Source organism: Pinus tabuliformis, chromosome 2_1 (genome assembly GCF_031772625.1).
Source record: "Pinus tabuliformis cultivar Carrire ecotype Pingquan chromosome 2_1, CPIR1, whole genome shotgun sequence".
In the NCBI taxonomy this organism is placed as follows: Eukaryota; Viridiplantae; Streptophyta; class Pinopsida; order Pinales; family Pinaceae; genus Pinus; species Pinus tabuliformis.
The window spans coordinates 639,767,620-639,790,088 of NC_142299.1; the positions used below are offsets into that span (position 1 = coordinate 639,767,620).

At 39.9% G+C, this 22,469-nt stretch overlaps 1 protein-coding gene across 1 annotated transcript; it reads left to right on the forward strand.

Moving 5' to 3' along the window:
* Window positions 1–213: 213 nt before the first annotated feature.
* Window positions 214–6,202, forward strand: LOC149202177 (putative beta-1,4-xylosyltransferase IRX10L). The gene is made up of 4 exons (XM_089403119.1): window positions 214–733; window positions 4,284–4,672; window positions 5,093–5,334; window positions 5,517–6,202. Exons 1-4 carry the CDS (start codon window positions 616–618, stop codon window positions 6,028–6,030), a joined length of 1,263 nt encoding a protein of 420 aa, XP_089259245.1. The 5' UTR covers window positions 214–615; the 3' UTR covers window positions 6,031–6,202.
* The last annotated feature ends 16,267 nt before the right edge of the window (window positions 6,203–22,469 follow it).

A 22,469-nucleotide genomic window follows, 5' to 3' on the forward strand; every position in this document is an offset into this window, starting at 1 on the left:
AAAAATTAATAATGAAATATTTGCAATTTCCGATAATCAGGCAAAAAGATGAAACTAAATGTTATCGTGATTAGTGAAGGAAATGGGAACTTGACGGAAAAAACGCTGACTGAATTTCTTGCCACAACTCAAATTGCAATCTAAGCATGATTGCTTCTCCTTTACATTATTTATATCCATATAAAATACAGACCATTACTAATTGCATACTTTAAAGAAGCTAAGAGGCCCCTTTAACCAAACTTTACCATCCATTGACCAACCTGAGAAAAGGAGACAAGGCCTCCCCATTTTTCTCACCAACTGAGAAGAACAGGCAACCTCATCTAAAGGGAAATCAAAACCCTTTGTGAATGGAATTGTCAATTCTTTAGTCCTAGTGCCCTGGTTTCTTTGAAGCAAAGCTAGTAACACGAAAACAACCGAAACCGAGGGTCATAAAATAAGCATTCCAACAACAACGCACAGTGACAGCACAACACACCCCCACCTTCCCATCTTCCTTCCTCGCGCTACAAATCCCATTCAGCTTTTCATTTCCGAAAGCTCGGAAGAAATCACGGCAGCAAACGGCCAGGAGATCGAGAAAACCAGCAAAAATTAGAGGAATAGAGGATGAGGAGGAGGCGGCAATTGCTCGAAATAAGTTTTTTTGTGCTTTTCCTATTTCTATCCATCGTTTCTGCTTTTGGGCAGAAACAGCAGGAGCACCAGCAGTCCGAGCGCATTGCTGGTAAGCCCGTATTACGCTTTTATATCATTCGTTTTGTGTTTATTTTGGGATCTGTAATGTATTTGAACCTCGAGCTCTGGTAGACCTAATGCTGAAGTGGGTGCTTCAGATTTCATGCAAATCTGTTTCTGCCCAATTCAACTGTCAGCCATACAGTTGAATGCAGAACGGGCTGAGTCTTGTGATCTCTGGCTGTCAGTTATTGGTCAGGAACTGAATTCCCATGGAAGGAATTTCAGTCTTCCACACTGCATACAGTTGAGTTCACCTTGAAAGTTATTTCAGCCTTACACACAGCACACGGCTTAATCCACAGTCTTCAATCCTACGATGGCGTTTGATTTTGAGCTTGCGAAGTGCAGGGCTCAAACCTAATTTCGATATGATTAGGCACCTGGAAGGTACAAACCATGGTCTATGCCACTCGGGCACAACTTTTTAATCATTAGGCTTCACCCGCTTATAATTTCGCTTATAGCAGTCCCGGTGGACCACGACATTTTCCATTTTACCTCTTTGCCGAAGGGCTGAAGAGTAAAAGCCAATTATTGCTTTTACATACAATGGAGATAAGGCAGGCCCTACCCCGAATGTGTCTCATCTCATTTGAGTGGCACCCATAACATAGGTGTTAAATTTTCTATATTGGTTCCATATACATAATCAGCATAGGCATTACCTACGTCCCAAAATTCCAGTGTAAATGATATAGCTTAAACAATTAGTACAACCATATGAACTAAATAGCTCATGAATTTGTATAGTAATCAAAATACATATGTGCCATTTGTAACTTTGAGAATTTATAATGCAGTACTGCAGGAGTGGAAGTTGGAAACTGAAAAACCATTGGGGAATTTTTGTTGGATTGCGTATATGGTTAAGAATATTCCCAAATTATTAAATCTTGACAATCGATAATTTTCTATTTCTTAAAAAATGGAAATTCTGGAACCCTATTCTAAAATAGACCACAGCTAAGGTCATTTACCCATATTCCACGATCCTGTAAAGTATTCTACACAAATAACAACGGCTTTAGCTCATATCTCAAAATCCTGCAAAGTAACACCCATATTCCACGATCCTGTAAAGTATTCTACACAAACAACAAGGGCTTTAGCTCATATCTCAAAATACTGCGAAGTCACATACATAAAAGACATAGGTGTCAACTCATTTCAAAATTCCATGCAGTTTTTTTGCTTGTAAATACTACAGAGTTTTGAATTCATGGATTTGGATAATCTGGAATCATTTCTCTTGATCTCACAGCATGAGCCTTTTTTACTTGTCTCAAAATCATTAGACTTATGCTGCATGATTAACATAGTCAAGGCCTGTTGGCGTGAAGTTTATTCTAAGTTACGAGGCCAGTGAATGGGGTCTAGAACATCTTTAATTACTGGCCTCCACCATCTGATGACGATGCTCACCAGTGGCAAAGAGGGGATTGCTACAGCCTCATAGGAGATAGCCAATTAGAATGTAAAGCAACGTAGTTCCAAACCTCTTGGTGCTGCTTAAAAGATTCATGGTTAAAATAAATATATGCTGGTTGATATTATTACTATATATATTTTTAATTATTATAGTCATTATGAAGGATAACATAATCTTTCAGATTTTCAATAAAAAGTAGTTACATTCAGTGTTTTTAAACCCGGCTGGCTCGGAACCGACTCGGCCGAGTTGGTCCGAGTCGGTCAAAAAAAATTTGACCAGGCCATTGAACCGGTTTGGCCGGCCGGGTTAATACCAAGCCGGCCTAGTCTGTATCAACCTGGCCGGGTTACGGACAGCAGCCAGTGAACACCAAAAAACTGTTTTTTTATTTTTTATTTTTTGTTAATTTTTCTGAGTGTGGGGGATTCCTTGGGCTTCCCTGCCTGACTCATGGGTTTCCTTGTCTGACTCTGATCCCTAGTATTGATATGCTATTCATGGTAATGTTAAATTCTTAAAGTAAAAGTGACATTACCATGAGAATGTCACTTTTACTTAATTTTTAACATTACCATGAAATGGCTCAGGATGTTTGAGAGTGGTTCCAGGCTCACTGGATTTCATATGGAGAAAGTAGAATTTTAGATTTCATTCAAAATCCAGCAGACTTATCAGTTTTTCAGGATTTCAGGATTGGGGGATTGCAATGTTTCCATTGAATTTTGTCATGTATTACGGTATGGAACTCGTATTTAATCAAGAGCACCAATCCCTCTATGTACCTTGATGTTAGTGACATTGGTTGTTGAACTCCTTCGGGATTCGCTCCCAAACTGGGACCTTTTGAAAATGTCGTTCCCGTTTTCGCTCTTGCTCCCCACTCCCAAGTAACACTGAGCCAGATGATGTTGGCAACTCTAGCAGTAGCCAGTAGTACTGGTCACCAACTTTTGTTGTAGAGGCCATTTCTAGCCTCCTTGGTTATGTGTTTTTGTTTTGATCTCTATATCATCATTGTGTATGTATTGGACAGTGCACTGGGTGCCATTTTGATATAATGGATATATTCATGAGCCTACTTTGATCATATGTTGTCTTCTATCTATATTCTAATGCTGTGTGTTTGGAAACATGAATGAAAATCTTTAAAATTATGTGTTTTTATAAAAAATAAATATTTATTGTATTTTTTACAATGATCGAGTCACTGAAATCGAGGCGGCCGAGTCGGAGTCGGAGTCGGAGTCGAACTTCGGCCGAGTCAGAGTTGGAGTCGACCTTCGGCCGAGTCAGAGTCGGAGTCGGAGTTTTAAAACATTGGTTACATTGCAATATATTGCTGGTCAAAACAATTCATCTAAGTACTTGCATACAAATGGTCTGTATCTTTTTTGACCAGTCTCTATATCCTAGGATCTTATAACAAACTCTCTCGTTGTAATCTCAGACTGCCCTTAGTCTCATTTGTGCTATACTTAGTCGAATTTTCCTCTAACGAGGCCTTTCTTTGCAAATGTACATTGGACCGACAATGCACTGCCAGACAACATACATGGTTTCTCTTTCAAATTCATCAAGGTAACATCACAGGTTCAGACATAATAACATCTTTCGTTTATGACATACATCTTAATTACCGGGCTCACAGTCTTTTCGCTTGCATTACCACTTGAATTTACAAATGATTTATTAAATCTAATAGATGTATTTCAATTGTTAATTAGGTTTATTTTGGGTGGTTGAGAGGAATAATTGTTATCATCTCAACTTAGGTATAATTTTTGCCAGTGACATAGATGACTTTGACCCTTGTTGAGTTTAAATAATCCTTTAAAAACTGAAACATATATATTCCTAGTATAGAATGTAAAGATATTTATCATAAAATCCATTTCACTTGTTTTAAGGCAAATATATTCTATATGATATTTGTCATAGAATCCATTTCACTCGTTTTAAAGGCAAATATATTCTATATGATATTTGTCATAGAATCCATCTCACTTGTTTTAAAGGCAAATATGGACATGAGGGACACCTCTCTAAATATCTTATTGTGCATTAAATTTGAAGCTCTCACTTACTTGCTTCTATTTGGATGCAGGCAGTGCTGGCGATGTTTTGGAGGATGACCCAGTTGGGAGATTGAAAGTGTTCATTTATGAGTTACCCAGTAAATACAACAGGAAGATTTTGGCTAAAGATCCCAGATGCCTTACCCATATGTTTGCCACTGAGATCTTTATGAACCGATTTTTGCTTTCCAGCCCTGTCCGAACTTTGAATCCGGAGGAGGCTGATTGGTTTTATACTCCTGTGTATACTACGTGTGATCTCACTCCGAATGGGTTGCCATTGCCCTTTAAATCTCCCCGAATGATGAGAAGTGCTATTCAGTACATTTCCACTAATTGGCCATATTGGAATCGCACTGAAGGGGCAGATCATTTCTTCGTGGTGCCACATGATTTTGGTGCATGCTTCCACTACCAAGTACAGCCACAATCTTTTCATTTTGTTTATTCTTTTGGTGAACTCTTGACATTATTTACTGGCAAATAGTACTTCTTTATATTAGAAAGAAGCTGATGCTTATCAAGAGATATATTGATTTCGGCATTTTATTTTTCTGTAATTGTTCCATTTTTATATTAGAAGCACGAACACAATGTTTCAGTTAGATTTGTATGTTGTTTTCACAAATGCATACCATTAATGAATTGAATTGTTTATAACAAATGCTTCATGTTTTATCATTCACCCACAATAGAAAGGTACATTGTTCTGCAAGACAACTTATTAAGAATACCATGCTAGTTCTAGCCCATTTTTTACTAAATGTTACGCGTGGATTGTTGTTGAAGACACAGAGCTTGTTTGATTGATTTTGTTGGTTGGTGATGTTGATTTCAGGAAGAGAAAGCTATTGAGAGAGGTATTTTGCCATTGCTGCAGCGGGCCACACTGGTTCAGACATTTGGACAGCGATACCATGTCTGCTTGAAGGAAGGATCAATCACAGTTCCACCTTATGCTCCTCCACAAAAGATGCAGGCACACTTGATACCTCCCAGCACTCCTCGGTCAATCTTTGTTTACTTTCGTGGTCTGTTTTATGATGTGGGCAATGATCCAGAAGGGGGTTACTATGCAAGGTAAGAGACAGAAGATCTCGAACTGACAAGGGTGTGAGTAAAATAAAGTGTGATTTTTGATATTCTCTCTTTGATTCTAAGTTACACACAAATACGTAAAATCTTATTATTATTATTATTATTATTATTTTAAATTTAAACTAATTGAGCTTCCTGATTGCTCATTTTTGTCTCTGAACTAGGGGTGCACGAGCATCGGTATGGGAGAATTTTAAAGACAACCCTCTTTTTGAAATTTCTACTGAGCACCCTGCTACTTATTACGAGGACATGCAACGGGCCATTTTTTGTCTGTGTCCATTGGGCTGGGCTCCCTGGAGTCCAAGACTTGTCGAAGGAGTGATATTTGGTTGTATTCCAGTCATTATAGCCGATGATATTGTGCTACCTTTTGCTGATGCCATACCCTGGGAAGAAATTGGGGTGTTTGTAGCTGAAAAAGATGTACCTAACCTGGACACTATTCTTACATCTATTCCACCAGAGGTCATATTGAGGAAGCAGCGATTGCTCGCTAATCCTGCCATGAAGCAGGCCATGCTGTTTCCGCAACCTGCTCAACCAGGAGATGCCTTCCATCAGATTTTGAATGGTCTAGCCCGCAAATTGCCTCATGATAGCAGTATTTACTTGAAACCTAATCAAAAGATTTTGAACTGGACAGCAGGCCCTCCTGCTGATCTAAAGCCCTGGTAGCATATACACATTATGTAATCAAATTGCCAATGTACCTTCACTTAACACCTCAAGATGAGTTTTAAGGCAATAGCCATTCTATTCTTTTGTAGCTTATCATTTATAAGTTATGTTCAGACAACATATAAGTTTCCTTTGTATACTATTTTTAAGAATTACTGACATTGTACAATAGCTGTGGTTAGAGTTTTACAAGTCATATCCTACTTTTAGATCCTCGATGCTGTACAGTGAAGATCTCAGGGTAATAATTACAGATTTTTATGTCTGAATTATTGTCTTTGAATTTTTATGTTTCAACTCTTGGTTTTGTATGTGATCTGCTGAAATGTTCGTATGCATTTTCTGGTCTCTTAACTAATATTTATATTTCACGCACAAATGATATACAAGTACATGGGGAGGGAGTGCTGAACTTTTTTCATCCTTGAGGCCTCTACTATTTGAAGTATTGAAAAAAGAGCTATTGCTGTGCCAAAATAATGCAGTGAAACAAGTCTCTAATCCTGCCATCATCAGCAGTCTTTTAGATATGCATTCCATGACCCTGGACTTGTTTGAAATACACTCCCATGAAACCGATATTTGGAAACTGACTAATCACAGTGTATACACTTCTTTCGTTGTTCTTGATACAAAAACCCGTTTTCTTGTAGATAAGATATGAATTTGTATTTAACGTAATGACTATTCACCTAGGTTGGGCTGATTTAAATTCCAGAGGTCATGTGAATCTTTTGACCACCCTTATGTGCAGGGTCACACGCAGCCCAGTAGTGTAAGGCCTCTTAGAAATGTGAATAGGTCTAATCCTGGTTATAGTACGTTGAGGATAAGATATGCTTCTTCATACCATCAGAGTAAAATTCCATAAATGTTTATGTAGTTCTACTTTTAATGATAATGCTGTGCTGTTAATATGTCTAAAGTGTACGCATGGATATGTCAAATCTGAGGGTAAATGTGGGACTTCAATTGAAAAAAATATCTTTCCAAGCAGTATTGAGGCAGTGTGAGTACTATTTGTTATGGTTGTGAACTACTGTTGTTATGGCACCGAATGTTCATAGGAAGCTGTGGGTCAGCCAAAATATATAAGTCAACTGTAAAATGAGAAGTTAATCCTCAGTTAATAATATTGACTCGATATACTTGTGGGTTGGCATACCAAAAACATTTTCTATGAGTTTCTATGCTTCCATTTTGGAGATTGACTACTGTTCAGATCAGAGATTTTCTATTTACTTGTGTCTATCAACTTCTAAGCTTCATCTCCCATAATCTGATTTTGTGCATCTGTTGTAAACCACCACTGTTGTGATTTCATATTCTTCAATCTTTGCTTGAGATTGTGGAGCTGCTTAAAGGATTCTTGAGACTATAATTCTATTAAAGGAAGTGATGGAGAGTTAAAGGAATTGTAATGGCTGTTAATTTTTGGATTGCAATTAATGAGAATAAGCCTGCTGAGCTGTGACTTTTCCGGAGTAAGCGCACCAAGATGAATCCACTAAGGTGGCTACAGCAAGATGACTCCATAGAGATAAGTTGATAACTGAGTGAAGATGACTCCACTGAGCTGCATCTTACACTGGCAACTTACGGCAACTGTTAATGGAGGTTTAAACAGAATACTGTTCTTCCATGTAAAGACAAGTAGTACTGACCATAGTTGGTTAACCGTTAGTTTTGGTTGTTAGTATGATATTTAATTGAATGTTGGATGTGTAAAAGTAGAATGAAAGGATATATTTAAGCAGACTGTTATAAATGGACCATCTGGTTTTCCATCAAAGTAGTCAGCTTTAAATGTAATGAAAGGAAATGATTAGTCTGCATTTGGTGCAATGTCTATGTCATTGTGTGTCGTTGTTGTGTTGTTTTCTTAATTATTGTTATGTTATGATGAAACAGAGCCAAGAAACATAGGTTTTGATACCCAAATAAGCTTGAGCTGTCCAGTAGAATGCATAATGAGATTTCAAGTAAATATGTTTGGAATATTATGGTTGGTAACCACCAGCAACTAGGGAACTCAAAGAAGTCAGAGACAAAAATTATACATGAGAAAATAAACAATTCCTATAACCTCAGTGGAACGTGTCATTAAGAAGGGTTATCCTAAGGGGTCTCTGTGCCAGTACAGAGATTAGCAACCTGCTGAAACCAGTGCTGGATGTTGATGGCAATGGACTCAGGATAGGCAGGGAAACAACCGTGGCATATTATTAAAAATAATTGCCAGAGGTTGAAATAAGCAATGGGGCAATATCAGACCTAATTGATGGGGCAAGATAGAGGACTAATTGATATTGGGAAGAGAGTCTGGTTTACTGTTTTGCTAGACAATGATATCAAGACTGGTGATTGTCCTTGTGAGTCATGTTGCTGTTTGCATTGGAGCTGGAGGTTCTGGATGGTATAAGGAAAGGCAAGATGATATAAGGGGATCTTGAGAGTGCAAGGAAGATGTTAAGTTATGGTATGTTATATGCTTATAACAGTTTACTTCTTTTCTTATTATATTCTACAGATTAGCAATCACATGTACATACAGTAAAGTGCGGATAGAACATTAAATGATGGACAGAAAACAAGCCAAGACAAGAGACACAAGATGTGGCAGCTAGCCAGGGACAAACCCTACAATGTGTGGGGAAACCCTTTGATCAAATCTTCTTTTATCTTCAATAATTCAGCAGAGAGAAATAGTACAAGAAATCTGATTTATATCAGCAGTAGCAAACCCTAGATCAGCAACATCAGCATTTGCGGCTTCATCCTTAAAACTAGGGCAGTCGATATCTCACAAACCGACCGTCAGATCGGCTTGATTCCACCACCAAAAGTTGCAGCCTTTAGAGGAGGTTCAGATGAACTTACAAAGTAGTTTAGATGAGTTCTGGTCCACGCAGGTCAAACTTCACTTCTGCAGTTGCAGCGTCAATTTCAACAGCTTCTTTTAAACTAGGGCAGTCGATATCTCGCAAATTGTCCGTCAGATTGACTTGATTCCACCACCAAAAGTTGCAGCCTTCAGAGGAGATTTAGATGAACCTATAGCGCAGTTTAGATGAGGAGATCTTCTGGTCCACGCAGGTCAAACTTCACTTCTGCAGTTGCAGCTTCAGTTTCAGCAGCTTCCTTCAAACTAGGGCAGTCGATATCTCGCAAACCGTCTGTCGGATTGACTTGATTCCACCACCAAAAGTTGCAGCCTTTAGAGGAAGTTTAGATGAACATACAACATAGATCAGAAGAGGAGTTTTGATGGTCCACGCTGGTCAAAGTTTGGATCTACAGTTGCAGCTTCAGTTTCAGCAGCTTCCGGCTTTACATGTGTGAGAGAGACTCTTTTCTGCGCAGTAGAGAAGAGACTCTTTTCTGCGCAGTAGAGAGAGAGAGAGATGTGATGAGATGAGTGAGTGCAAATGAGGAAAAGTCCTCCTGTATTTATACACAACTGTTGATGTTTGAATAGATGCGACTGTTGGGCTTCTGAGCCTACATGAGTTGTAGGTCGGCTTGATAATAATTCCATAATCAAAATAAATTCATATCTCCATGAATACTTATTGGAATCGGATGATCTTTAGATCAATCCTACACCTCTCGACGAGAGGAATCTAATGAACATATTATCAGCCATGAATAAGATGACCCACATGAAGTTTGGCCCTAGTTGCCAATTTAACACTCCCTCTCAACTAGGGAGAACTTCATCTGCAATCTGTCTATCGGTCGCTCTATTCATCCATCAAATGCACTGCCCTATACAGCCTGACCCTTACCCTGCTCTGCTCTATTCTGTCTGTTCTGCTTTGTCTTGTTCTGCGCTGTACTGATCTGTACAGCTCTGCTTTGTTATGCTCTGCTCTGCTTTGTTCTGTTTTGCTCTGCTTTTGTCCGAATTATGAAGAAGAAGAAATGATCGAGGATGTATCACATTGACTCAAAGTCAGTCTCAGAGTATGTACCACTGGTCCCAGCCCAGTCTCAACCAACTCGAAGTCAGCGTCATAGTGAGTACAACTCCTACCACTGGTCCCAAACCAATAACATCCTCCACTGACACAAAGTCAGTCTCAGAGTGCGTACCACTGGTCCCAGACCAGTAAAAATCGACTCGAAGTTAGTGTCATAGAATGTACCACTCCTACCACTGGTCCCAGATCAATGGAGGTCATCCTAGCATAGGGAGTACGTTAGATACAACGATGCGTCCATCGGTACTACTATGGTCCCTAACTTCATTTCCCTGCTCATTGATCAGATGAGAGGTACTTCCCATGAGTCCCAGACTGCATGGGTAGGATGTCTCGACAGGAGAACTTAATCAATCCCGTCCTCACAGGAGAACACATCAATCTTGCTACAATCGCCATGGAGAACACATCAATCCAGGCCGCTATGGAGAACACATGAATCCAGGCCTCATAGGAGAACACATCAATCCTGCTACAATCGCCATGGAGAACACATCAGTCCAGGCCTCACAGGAGAACTAATCATCCTACTACACAAGAGAGCAAATCATCCTGTCCCATAAGAGAGCGAATCATCTTGTTCCAGTGTGCACCACCAGGGGAGGGTGAGTCACCTTGTGGCCGTTTGTTGCTCCAGTAAGAACCGCAAGCCCTCAGAGCTCCCAGAGCTCAATGTATGCAACATGCAGGACCCTTGTACAAGGGTTTCTTGACGACTCCAAGTCGTTTGGGAAAATCACAGATTAGATCTTTCCTCGGGGCTTTGACAAGGTGTATCGACCTGTACATCATCTTAATGCGATGGAGCCTCCTTGCTCATCGACTTACCATATCCCAGATGATGTCTATCTGCTGAAGCAATTGACGAATACGAGATTCCTCAATAATCGAATCCCACCTCTGGTTGTTACAGAGAATCACAGTGGTATGTGTTCAAATAGCTCACTGAAGAGCTTCCCCAACCAGGCAGCTTCATACGAGATCATACTTGTAGATATGTATCTGGTCTCGGCGGTGCTTATGGCAACCGACTTCTGCTTCATGCTCATCCATTATATCGAAGCAGAATCCAAAGAGAAACAACACTAAAAGTGCTCCAGTGATCCTCCACACTACCTACTCATGCAGTTTCATATTTCCAGCAGTGTATCTCAATCCATGAGAGATTGTGTCCTGAAGACATCTCAGAAGATTCTTGGCATCAATCTAGTGAGGCTCAACCAAATATGAGCTCACAATGCTAACTGCAAAACATATGTTCGGACGAAGGTTCACCAAGAACATCAACGCGAATGAGTTTTTGAAACTTGGAGACATTTCCCAAATCTGGTCCGACATCACTACCATATAACTTCTGAAAGTTAAGATCCTCGAGGTAGTCACAGGTTTGCAGTCCATCATACCAAATCTTTTTAGAATCTTCACCACATATTTTCCTTGAGATAGGAAAATTTCCCTTGGCTTTTGCCACACTTCAAGTCCTTGGTTCTTCATTTTTTAATTCAGAAGCCAACTCCCTCTTACATTTGCGAATGAGAGGGTCTGCACTTGTTAGAAAGAGGTCATCCACATACAACACCAATATGAGAGGCTTGTCATCTTCAACCTTAAAGTAAAGGTTAGGATCGGTTTCACTCCTAGTGAATCCCAGCTTCATCAAGTAGTTATCGATCCTCTCATACCATGCTCGGGGTGCTTGCTTCAACCCATAGAGAGACTTCTTCAACCTGCATACATGAGATTTTCAATCATAAATCTCAAATCCTTCAGGTTGCTCGACATAGACCTCTTCTTTGATTGAACTGTGCAAGAGCGCGGTCTTGACATCCATCTGATGTAGGTTCCATCCTTGTGAAGCCACAAGGGCTATGATCAAGCGGATGGTCATATATCTGGCAACAGGTGCAAATATCACATCATAGTCTATACCTTCTTTCTGGGAGAAACCACGAGCAACAAAACGAGCCTTATACTATTTTGTATTTCCATCTGCTGCAGCTTTATCTTGTAAGGCTATTTTGAAGTAACAATTGTCTTCTCCAGGGGTCTGGGAACTACTTCCCAAACATCATTCTCCATAATGGTCATAGCATCCTTCCATACTTGATGCTTGACGACATCTGAGAATGATGAAGGCTCATTTTGTATGATTGTGCTCATATTGGTCAGGTATCCCTGATATCTGTTAGGTTTCTTACTTTCATAGAAGGTTCCTCATGGTGCAGCATGTCTTTCAATATCATCAAGTATCCCCCTAAGCTATGAAGGCCTCTTCCTGGAAGAGGAAGGCTCATGTGGATAAATAGGATCCATCGGTTCTTCCACATCAGACATTGTTACATCATCTACCCATAGAGACGACTTCCACAATCGTACGGTGCCACACCATTATGCTCTGGAGTATGTGGTGTAGTAGTCTCTCTCTTAATGCCAACCTCAGGTATGCCTGAGTGAACCAACTGTAATATATCGGAGGTCTTGCTTAGGCTTGAGGGGAATGGTCCCCTTTGGAGGTTTCCTTCGGCACATCCCGAACATACACCTTCTTTTTCTACTCGGAATTCGGGCATCCCTATTACCATATGTCTTACATCGGGTAGATCTTTGTAATGAAGGTGGGCAAACCTCCAATGCCAAAGTTCGGACTGAAGAGATGTGTCATAAGACATGACACCTACCTGACTTTGATCGACCTGATCAACACGAAACCCAAGAGTAAAGGCATCTTTAACATTATTTTTCGATACACGTACCTTGCCATCGCTGAAGGTTACCTTGTAGCCTTTGTCTTCCATTGCCGAGATGGACACCAGGTTCTTTCGGAGGTCAGGTGCATTTAATACATCCTGGAATTTCTAGCCTTCTTGAATGGTTGTCCTCTTCCTTGATTTCCAACATTCCTTTTACCTTTGCTATTGAATTTTCCATCCCTTCGATTACCATGAGAGGGATTTTGATCATCGTCATGGTGAGAGTCCTTTCTATCAGGGCATTCCCTTGCATAATGACCTGCTTTATTGCAAATGTAACATCGTCCTTTTCTTCCACCCTTAGGTCCAACCTTTCTTTTCGATTTAGACTCGGAATTATTTCTTTTCTTAGCATGAGAAGAAAAGGCAGCAGGAGGACCTTTAGGCAAGGGCATTTCTTGCTCTTCTACCCTTGTTTCTTCTACAATGCATCTAGCCATTAATTCATTGAAACCAGGAATTACGTGATTGTTTAGAGGAGTAGTCCTGAACACGTACCATTTAAATGGTAATCCTCCAAGAGTCATGAGTGCCATTTCCCTATTAGTAATAGTCTCCCCAATAGACAGGAGATTGTTCTTGATCTCAGTGATTCTTAAGAAGTATGCTTGCATACTCTCATCTTTACCCTTCTTGATTTCCCTCAGTTTATTTCTAAGAAACAAAACTTGATTTGCATCATAACTTTAAATATACTCACCAGTCTATCGTAGGGTTCCTTGGAGGTGTCCAGTTCAGAGATGTAGGCCACCAAGTGCTTTTCGATAGAGTCCCGGACAATCTTCTTTGATTTGACTTCTCCATTTTTCCATTTGTTCTAGGTAGCAGCGGATGCATTTGATGGAGGCTCAACAATATTGCCTCTTACATGGTCCAACACTCCTTGATCTTCTAGGGTTAGATCGATAGACATCTTCCATCCGTGATAGTCAGATTTCTCAGGAAAGAGTGTTGAGGACCCCATAGTTCTTTTAGGATAGCCTTGCTAATCTTCTTTTTGGTGATTGCTCTTGCTCTTGCTCGGGCTTTGTCTTCACCTCATCTCCGATACCATGTTAAGTAATGGCATGTTCTATGCTTATAACAGTTTACTTCTTTTCTTATTATATTCCACAGATTAGCAATCACATGTACATAAAGTAAAGTGTAGATAGAACATTAAACGATCGACAGAAAACACGCCAAGACAAGAGACACAAGATGTGGCGGCTAGCCAGGGACAAACCCCACAATGTGTGGGGCAACATTTTGATCAAATCTTCTTTTATCTTCAATAATTCAGCAGAGAGAAATAGTACAATAAATCTGATTTATATCAACAGTAGCAAACCCTAGATCAGCAGCATCAGCATTAGCGGCTTCATCATCAAAACTAGGGCAGTCGATATCTCACAAACTGTCTGTTAGATCGGCTTGATTCCACCATCAAAAGTTGCAGCCTTCAGAGGAGGTTCAGATGAACCTACAACGCAGTATAGATGAGGAGATCTTCTAGTCCACGTAGGTCAAACTTCACTTCTGCAGTTGCAGATTCAGTTTCAGCAGCTTCCTTCAAACTAGGGCAATTGATTTATGGCAAACCGTTCGTCGGATTGACTTGATACCACCACCAAAAGTTGCAGCCTTTAGAGGAGGTTCAGATGAACCTACAACGCAGTTCAGATGAGGAGATCTTCTGGTTTATGCAGGTCAAACTTCATTTCTGCAGTTGTAGCTTCAGTTTCAGCAGCTCCCTTCAAACTAGGGCAGTCGATATCTCGCAAACCGTCCGTCGAATTGACTTGATTCCACCACCAAAAGTTGCAGCCTTCAGAGGAGGTTTAGATGAACCTACAACGCATATTAGAAGAGGAGGTTTGATGGTCCATGCTGGTCAAAGTTTGGATCTGTAGTTGCAGCTTCAGTTTCAGCAGCTTCCGGCTTCACATGTGTGAGAGAGAGACCCTTTTCTGCGCAGTAGAGAAGAGACTCTTTTCTGCGCAGTAGAGAGAGAGAGAGAGAGAGAGAGAGATGTGATGAGATGAGTGAGTGCAAATGAGGAAAAGTCCTTCTGTATTTATACACAACTGTTGATGTTTGAATAGATGCGACTGTTGGGCTTTTGAGCCTACATGAGTTGTAGGTCGGCTTGATAATAATTCCATAATCAAAATAAATTCATATCTCCATGAATACTTATCGGAATCGGATGATATTTAGATCAATCCTACACCTCTCGACGAGAGGAATCTAATGAACATATTATCAGCCATGAATAAGATGACCCACATGAAGTTTGGCCCTAGTTGCCAATTTAACAGAATAAAAATGGATGCCCTGCGGCCACAAATGGAGGCAGTCAACACTGAAGCAACAAGAAAGGTAGTGAAATTCCTTCTGCAACATTGAGAGTCTTGGTCCATGGGCAGACTGAAATTGGTAGATTTGGAATTTGTTGTAATCACCTTAACAACTAATTTTTTTGGAAACACATTATGTACTATGCGAGAATCTGTATACATCAAGAATTTGAAAAAGAAATCATTAAAAATATGGGGATCTTGGAATCTATAGGGGAATTCTAAATTGTGTTGGTTTTAGTATTGGAGAGAGAGGAGTGTCGAGTAACACCAGGGAGTAGGGAGCAGTTCCTAAAGGGGAAGGTTCCAAATTGCAAATTGGATGGGCACAATATAAATTTTGATAGAACTGGGGTTCCTGTTGTTTTGTTTGCACTATTTTAGAGAATCTGTGAAATAATTTGATGGAAGAATGTAAATCCTTTTTAATAAACTGGATTCAATAAACATGATTTGAGGACCATAAATGCATATTTAATCAATGTTATGCTTGTAAAAGCAGTCCACTCAGAAGTGGGAATTGACCATGAAATTTGAGGACCATTTGCTATTGAACAGATGCACTGATCAAGTAATCATGTCACTTGGTGTGGTGAAGGAAGTGGAAGAGCTAAGGAGGAAATTGAATGCTTTACAACTTTAGAATGGCTAAGTGTCCTTGTGTTCAACCATGAGTTCAATGAATTGCACATAGAGTTGATAAAATTAAAGAATGTCATTTGAGCTCTAGCAAGACCAAATGGAAAATTATGGTACCCACCTATATGTCATAGGGTTCACTAACCGTCAACTTGAGTTTCGAAATTTGGCGAGCCTAAAATTAATTTTGAGGTTCATTGAACCTTAGCCATTGATTGAGTCCACAACTCAAGCTTGTAATTTATACTACTTGTTTCCATGTCCATTATAACGTTTTTAAAATTTATTGATGTTCATTTATTGTAGGACATAAGATTAGCATGTTATAGGCAATGTCACTCAGTCTATGCATGGTGACAATTTATTGTGGGGATTGCATGTTTTAGCTCCTTGGATTCATATAAAGTTCCAGTTTGTGCTAAATTTGACCTTAAATTATTTAGGTTCTAAAAACCTTGACATCTTATTCACTATGCCTTAAAGCCCTAAGTAACTATTTCCTTGGTGTTAGAACCTAGGTACCTTAAATATTGTTTATTAGGTCCTAAAGCACTAAATATTGTCAAGTCCTAAAACAGTAAATAGCGTGAGATCCTAAAATTCTTGGTCATATGGTGTATGACATCCAAAAATAGCTCAAAACAATAGAAAAAGTCTAAGGTTCTAGGTGTAGAAGTATTTTTAACCATTATTAAATATTCCAAGGTCTAGTAAAACACGATAAAATAGTTCTAATACCCTTGGGTTTGCCTACTTATGTGCTTTCGTTGATTAACATTTTCATTAAGTGTTATTCTTATCAATTAAATATATTTTTAATTAATGGGAGAAACCTTAGGAATGTTATTTTTCATTGAAAATTGAGAGCCCTAAAAATATTCTAAAGACATTATCTATTAATAATATATTTTTTTGTGGTTGGAATTATTAAAGTATTGATAAGGAAATAAAATTATAAGGTGTGGATACATTGACCCCTTGAAACAAGATGCATAGGATGCATGTTAGCTCATTTGGTTTGAACCCAAGTCAAAAGACATGATGAGACATGACACAGAGGACAAGGAAAAACGAGTGTCCTACACAAGACCTGGCAGCCCCAGAAATAGGACAGGATATTATATCTATTTGGGGCTGCCATGTCATGTGTAGGACACTAGTTTTTCTTTGTCCTCTGTGTCATGTCGCATTGTGTCTTGTGACTTAGGTTCCTACACACACATATATGTATGTACACACACATGCACACATATGTATATACATACAAACAAAACTGAAATACAGGCCAAAATATTCAAATTTTGCTAGAATCTAAAACAGTCACATGATACAAATTCAATCATACAACTAGTTACTACTTACTAGTGCTACATTAATAATGATCAAATGACAAACACACAAGATATTAGAACCATAAATTATAGTTTTCTCATCAAGTCATCAAAATCAAAATATATTAGATAGATAGATTCATTCCTACTATAGGTGGGAATGACAATTGCAAATATAAATTAGGGTAGATGCTAGAACCATAGATGGAAGAATCTCATAGCTTGTGATTGTCAGTAGTCCTCCTCCATGTCAAAATCATAAAAATCAACATCACTACTACCACTTTTTCCTTCATCCTCCTCCCCCTCTTCTATATCGAATCTAATCTGTGCATTTGCTGGTGTGGAGGATGACCCCTCAAAAGGATCACTATCATCAAAAGTGAATAGCTCTAACATTGGGTCATTAAGATCCAAGTTGGCTAATGCCAATTTAGCACTTTTGTCCAAATCCATATCATTAGGAAACACATCCCACCTCTTTGTCTTTCCTTTCAACCACTACTCCCTTCGCCTGTGATAAGATGAAGGTTGGTGTGCACATACACCATTTGTCTCTGTCCTGCATTACTCAGGGCAACTGTTTTTCAAACTGTACAAATTTCCATGTGTGCTCCAATTCCTCTTGCAACAAGAGGATGAAGAAACTCGAGAGAGGAGCCTCATGGCTAATGGCTGTACGAAAATAACCAATCTAGGTGACAAATCAACCTACCAAGCACTTGGAATCTGTTCAAGTATGCAATAAACCCTTTAGTTGCACACTAACACACCCCAAAGCTTTAACTAGCAAGAGAAAAATGTGAAAACATAAGGTGTGTCACTTTTTAAGTGACCCATGGGTACTGTTTTGCATGACGTGTCCTAAAATTGGGACGTGATTGGGGCATGTGTCCTATTGTATTTGTGTTTGACACGAAGGATATGGACACGTAGGCTCTTAAGGGTGTGCCTTGTTACTTAGGTTTGAACAAACTGTTACAAGATAGAGTTCACTATGAAGTCTATGGTCCTAGTCTAGTTGAGGTTCAATCTTGGCTAAGTCTCGTTGGGTTACAAATCTCTATAGTCGATGGTAGTTGGGTCGTGTAGAAATTTTCAGATCTGTGTAGCCCCAATCCAGTTTCAAAGGTTTTGCATGTAGTTTAATGCCCACAGCCCCTTATGTTAGCTGATATATAAAACTTACAATGCAAATTTTATTGAAACACTACAGGATTAGTCTACTTCATTTGCTTTCCAGCTGATAAGAAAATGAAGACACAAGCATACAAAGATTTTTACAGAGTGATTTTTGGTCTAACTTGACCCTGGAAAAAGTTAAAACCCACAAGGGGAAAACTAGTATAAGAAGGATTTTATTAGCTCATTCTCAGAAAAATTATTACAGCAATGATTACAATAAATTGTTCTTATCTATCGCTTGGAAAGAGTGCCACTGTCAGTCCTCCTTTTTCCTTGATTTTCGGGACACAGACTGTGCTTTTCTGTCCGAGAATACCAGACCTCTGTTCAGCCTTTAATGCCTAGAAAATTGAGCCTCTGATTGACTATCTTTCCCTGGAAATTCGAGCTTCAGATCTGACTTTGACTGCCTTGTAACTCAGGCTAGTCAAACCTCTATTTAATGCGCAGAATTCCTTGGAATCAGCACCGCCCAGCTTGCATTCATTTCCTTGAATTGCGTGTTGCCTGACACTAAACCTTAGTCCTGAAATTCGCACTGCTTGCTACAGGAATTCCCTCGGAATTTGTGCAAAGGGTTGACTTGCTGCCTAGAAATGCATGCAGCCTGTGTGTCTCTTCTCTGCCACGAAAATTCCTCCAACCAGTCCCTTCTTCAGGCCTCGAACTGTGTGCTGAAGTAAAATGGCCGTCTCCTAGATTTTCGTGCCCCTTCCTTAGGCATGAACTTGGTCTGATAGGAACTTATGCTTGCTGTAGAAAATGAATTCTCTAATGTAGAAACCCTTCTTCTTCAACTATTCTGCTCCTCTCCCTTTGTTCTCCTTCTCCTCTCCAAATGCACATGAAGAATGAGAGAGCTTCTCACGTTTTTTTCTCCCTTTTTAGCTCTCATTAGATAGGTGAACCCTAACTCTTTTGATCAAGGGCTGAGATTAGATCTCAGCCCTCTAGATCAATGGTGGAGATCATTCCCTCACTTGACCCCCTTTTCATGTGGTCCCCCTCATTAATGACTCCTAGTCACTTTATAACTTTATATTTGTACCTCATACTTTTTCTCCACTTAAAGTCAACTTAAAATTATAAAGTGACTTTAATATTAGAAGTACTTAGTGCATAAAGTACCACATAAAGTGACTTTATAACATGACTTTAATATAACTCATAGTCACATGCTAAAAAGGTGTTTTAAAGTGTTTTCCTAGGCAAAAAGGCAAATGCACTAGGAAACACCTCCTTGGTACCTTTTTCTTCAACACTCCTAATCGAGGAAGGTGTTTCTCACCACTCCCATCCTGTGTCTGAAATACACATGCTTGCCCCTTGGCAATGGCTTGGTGAGAATATCTGCAACCTATTCATTAGTGGATATATACTGAAGCCTCACTGCTCCTCTCTAAACCCAATCCCTAATGAAGTGGTGCTTGATCTCTATGTGCTTTGACCGGTCGTGAAATACTGGATTCTCCAGGAGTTTAATACAACTTTGATTATTACAGTATATCGTAGTTGGCCTTAGCCTCTGACCAAATAAGCCACAAATTATCTTGCAAAGCCAAATAGCCTCCTAAATGGCCTACTAGTTGCAATATACTCAGCCTCCGCTCAGTGCCACTGATCTCTGCTTCTTGCTGAACCACGACACCACTATTGAACCCAACATGAAACAACATGCATAAGTACTCTTTCGGTCACTAGTACTGCCTCCCTAATCTGAGTCTGTACAACTTGTCAACTTGACTCCATCTCCTTGGATATAATCTAGACCATAGTCCATTGTGCCCTGTAGGTACCGTAATACATGTTTCGCAGCCACCCATTGCACTCTCCTGGGCTCCATCATAAACTGGTTCAATGTGTTGACCGCAAAACGGATATGTGGTCTAGTGTTGACTAGATACATCAATGAACCGATCAATTGACGGTACAAAGTGGGGTTCACCAACTCGAAATATGAAGCAGGCACCTTTTTCCAGTCGGTGATTGTCGGAGTAGCCATAGGCCTGCAATCCTCCATACAAAATCTCCTTAGTATGTCCCTTGCATATCTGCCTTGGCCCATGAAGGTATGCTCGTCCTCCTGCAAAACCTCTAACCCCAAAAGGTAATGCATCAGTCCCATATCGGTCATGTCAAACTCTGAAGCAAGGTCCCTCTTGTAGTTCTTGATGAGTCTTTCCTCTCTTGTAATAAACAAGTCATCCACATACAAAACCAAAATGAGTAGATCTGCATCACTCTTTTGGAAATCCATCTGTTGCAAGTAGGCATCAATCCTCTCGTACCATGCTCTCGGCGCCTACTTCAGTCCATATAAGGCTTTCTTAAGCCTACACCCATGCGAATCTCTCTCATGCACCTCAAAGCCCTATCGCTGCCTAATGTACACCTCCTCTTGTATGACCCCATTGAGAAATACAATCTTCACATCCATCGCGTGAATCTTCCAACCCATCTCAATTGCTATAGATATCACTGCTCTAATAAAGGTATAACGAGCAACTGATGCGAAGGTCTCCTCATAGTCAACTCCCTTTACCTATGAGAACCCCCACACCACAAAACGAGCTTTGAACTTCTCCATGTTGCCATCTGCAACATGTTTGATCTTGTAGAGCCACCTGGAAGTCACCACTGACTTCCCCTCAGGTCTCGACACTATCTCCCACACATCATTCTTCATGATGGAGGCATACTCCTCCACCATGGCATCCCTCTAGATTTGCTGACTAGTAGCCTCCTCGTAGCTACCTGGCTCAGTCTCCACAACATCTGCCACATAGCCACCCAACCTCTCTGGTGGTCTGCTCTCCCTCACTGACCACTTGGGTTTCCCCACTGCCTCCTGTGCTTCATTCAGGGTCTCTTGAAGCCATTTTGGCTTCCTCTTCCCTGTAGTAGCCTCCTCTACTGGTATGGGAAAATCCTCCACTAGAACCTCTCCTCTTGATGGGGAAGCCCCTCCTACTGTCTGTGGTAAACCTGTACTCTGAGATCCTGTGCCTAGTGATCTTGGACTTTGTGAACCTATCACCCCAAAAGAAGGTGATCCTTTTGATCTTGGTGTAACACCTAAAGATCTTGATACCTGTGCAGTGGCCCCCTATTGAGGAGCTTGTTGTTGTACCCGATCAACCTCTTGAGACCTCGAGGCCCCCTCCTCAAATCTCACATCCCGCATCAGGACAACTTTCCTCAGAGCATAAATATATATATGGTAGGCCTTGCTGGTCTCACTGTAACCTACAAAGATACACTTCTCTGCAGTGGGTTCCAGCTTTGCCCTCTTCTCCTCAGGGTTGTGTGAATATGTAAGGCACCCAAAAATCCTGATGTGGCCAATCTCTGGCTTCTTCCCAGAAAAAGCCTCCTTAGGAGTCTTACTCCTCAAGATTCTATGTGGACTTCTGTTCTGCAAGTACACAAGTAAAACCCTCTGAACCAGGAACCAATTGGAACCATACCGAAACTAGTTAGAAAACTGGGCCAAAAAACTGATCGACCAAAACCATATAAAATATTCAAATTTTAAAGAAAAACATATATATTCATGTGCATCCATATGAATCCAAATCATTTATGCACAAATAAGCAAAAGTTTTCATTTATATATATACTACCATCTAATCCCACAGAATACACCATTGCACTAACATAGATCTGCATTTTGGATGTGCACTAGTTTATCAAAATACCGTGTCTGTTGCTCTTTATGCGTTGAACTGAAAATACATCAACGGACAGGCTCTAGATGGCCTCTAGCATCCCAAAAAAATCACGCTACAACAAAGGCCTACTTATCATCAAAATCATTGCCTATATTGGGATTTTCGTCATCAATATCACCCTCTAAGCATTAAAATAACATAGAAAAAACGTAGCATGTCGAGTCAAGATTTTGTTTGAGTGATGGGTACATTTTTAGTAGGGTTGTGATAGAGGAGTTTGACAACCAATGCCACTAACATCAAGGTACATAGAGGGTTTGGTGCTCTTGATTAAATACTAGTTCCATACCCTTGTACATGACCAAATCCAATGGAAACATTGCAATCCCCCCAATAAAAAACTGTTGAGTCTGCTGGATCTTGAGTGAGATCTAAAATTCTACTTTCTCCATATGAAATCCATTGAGGTCGGAACCACTCTCAAACATCCTGAGTCATTTTATGTTAATGTTAAAAAATTCAAGTAAAAGGATGAAAA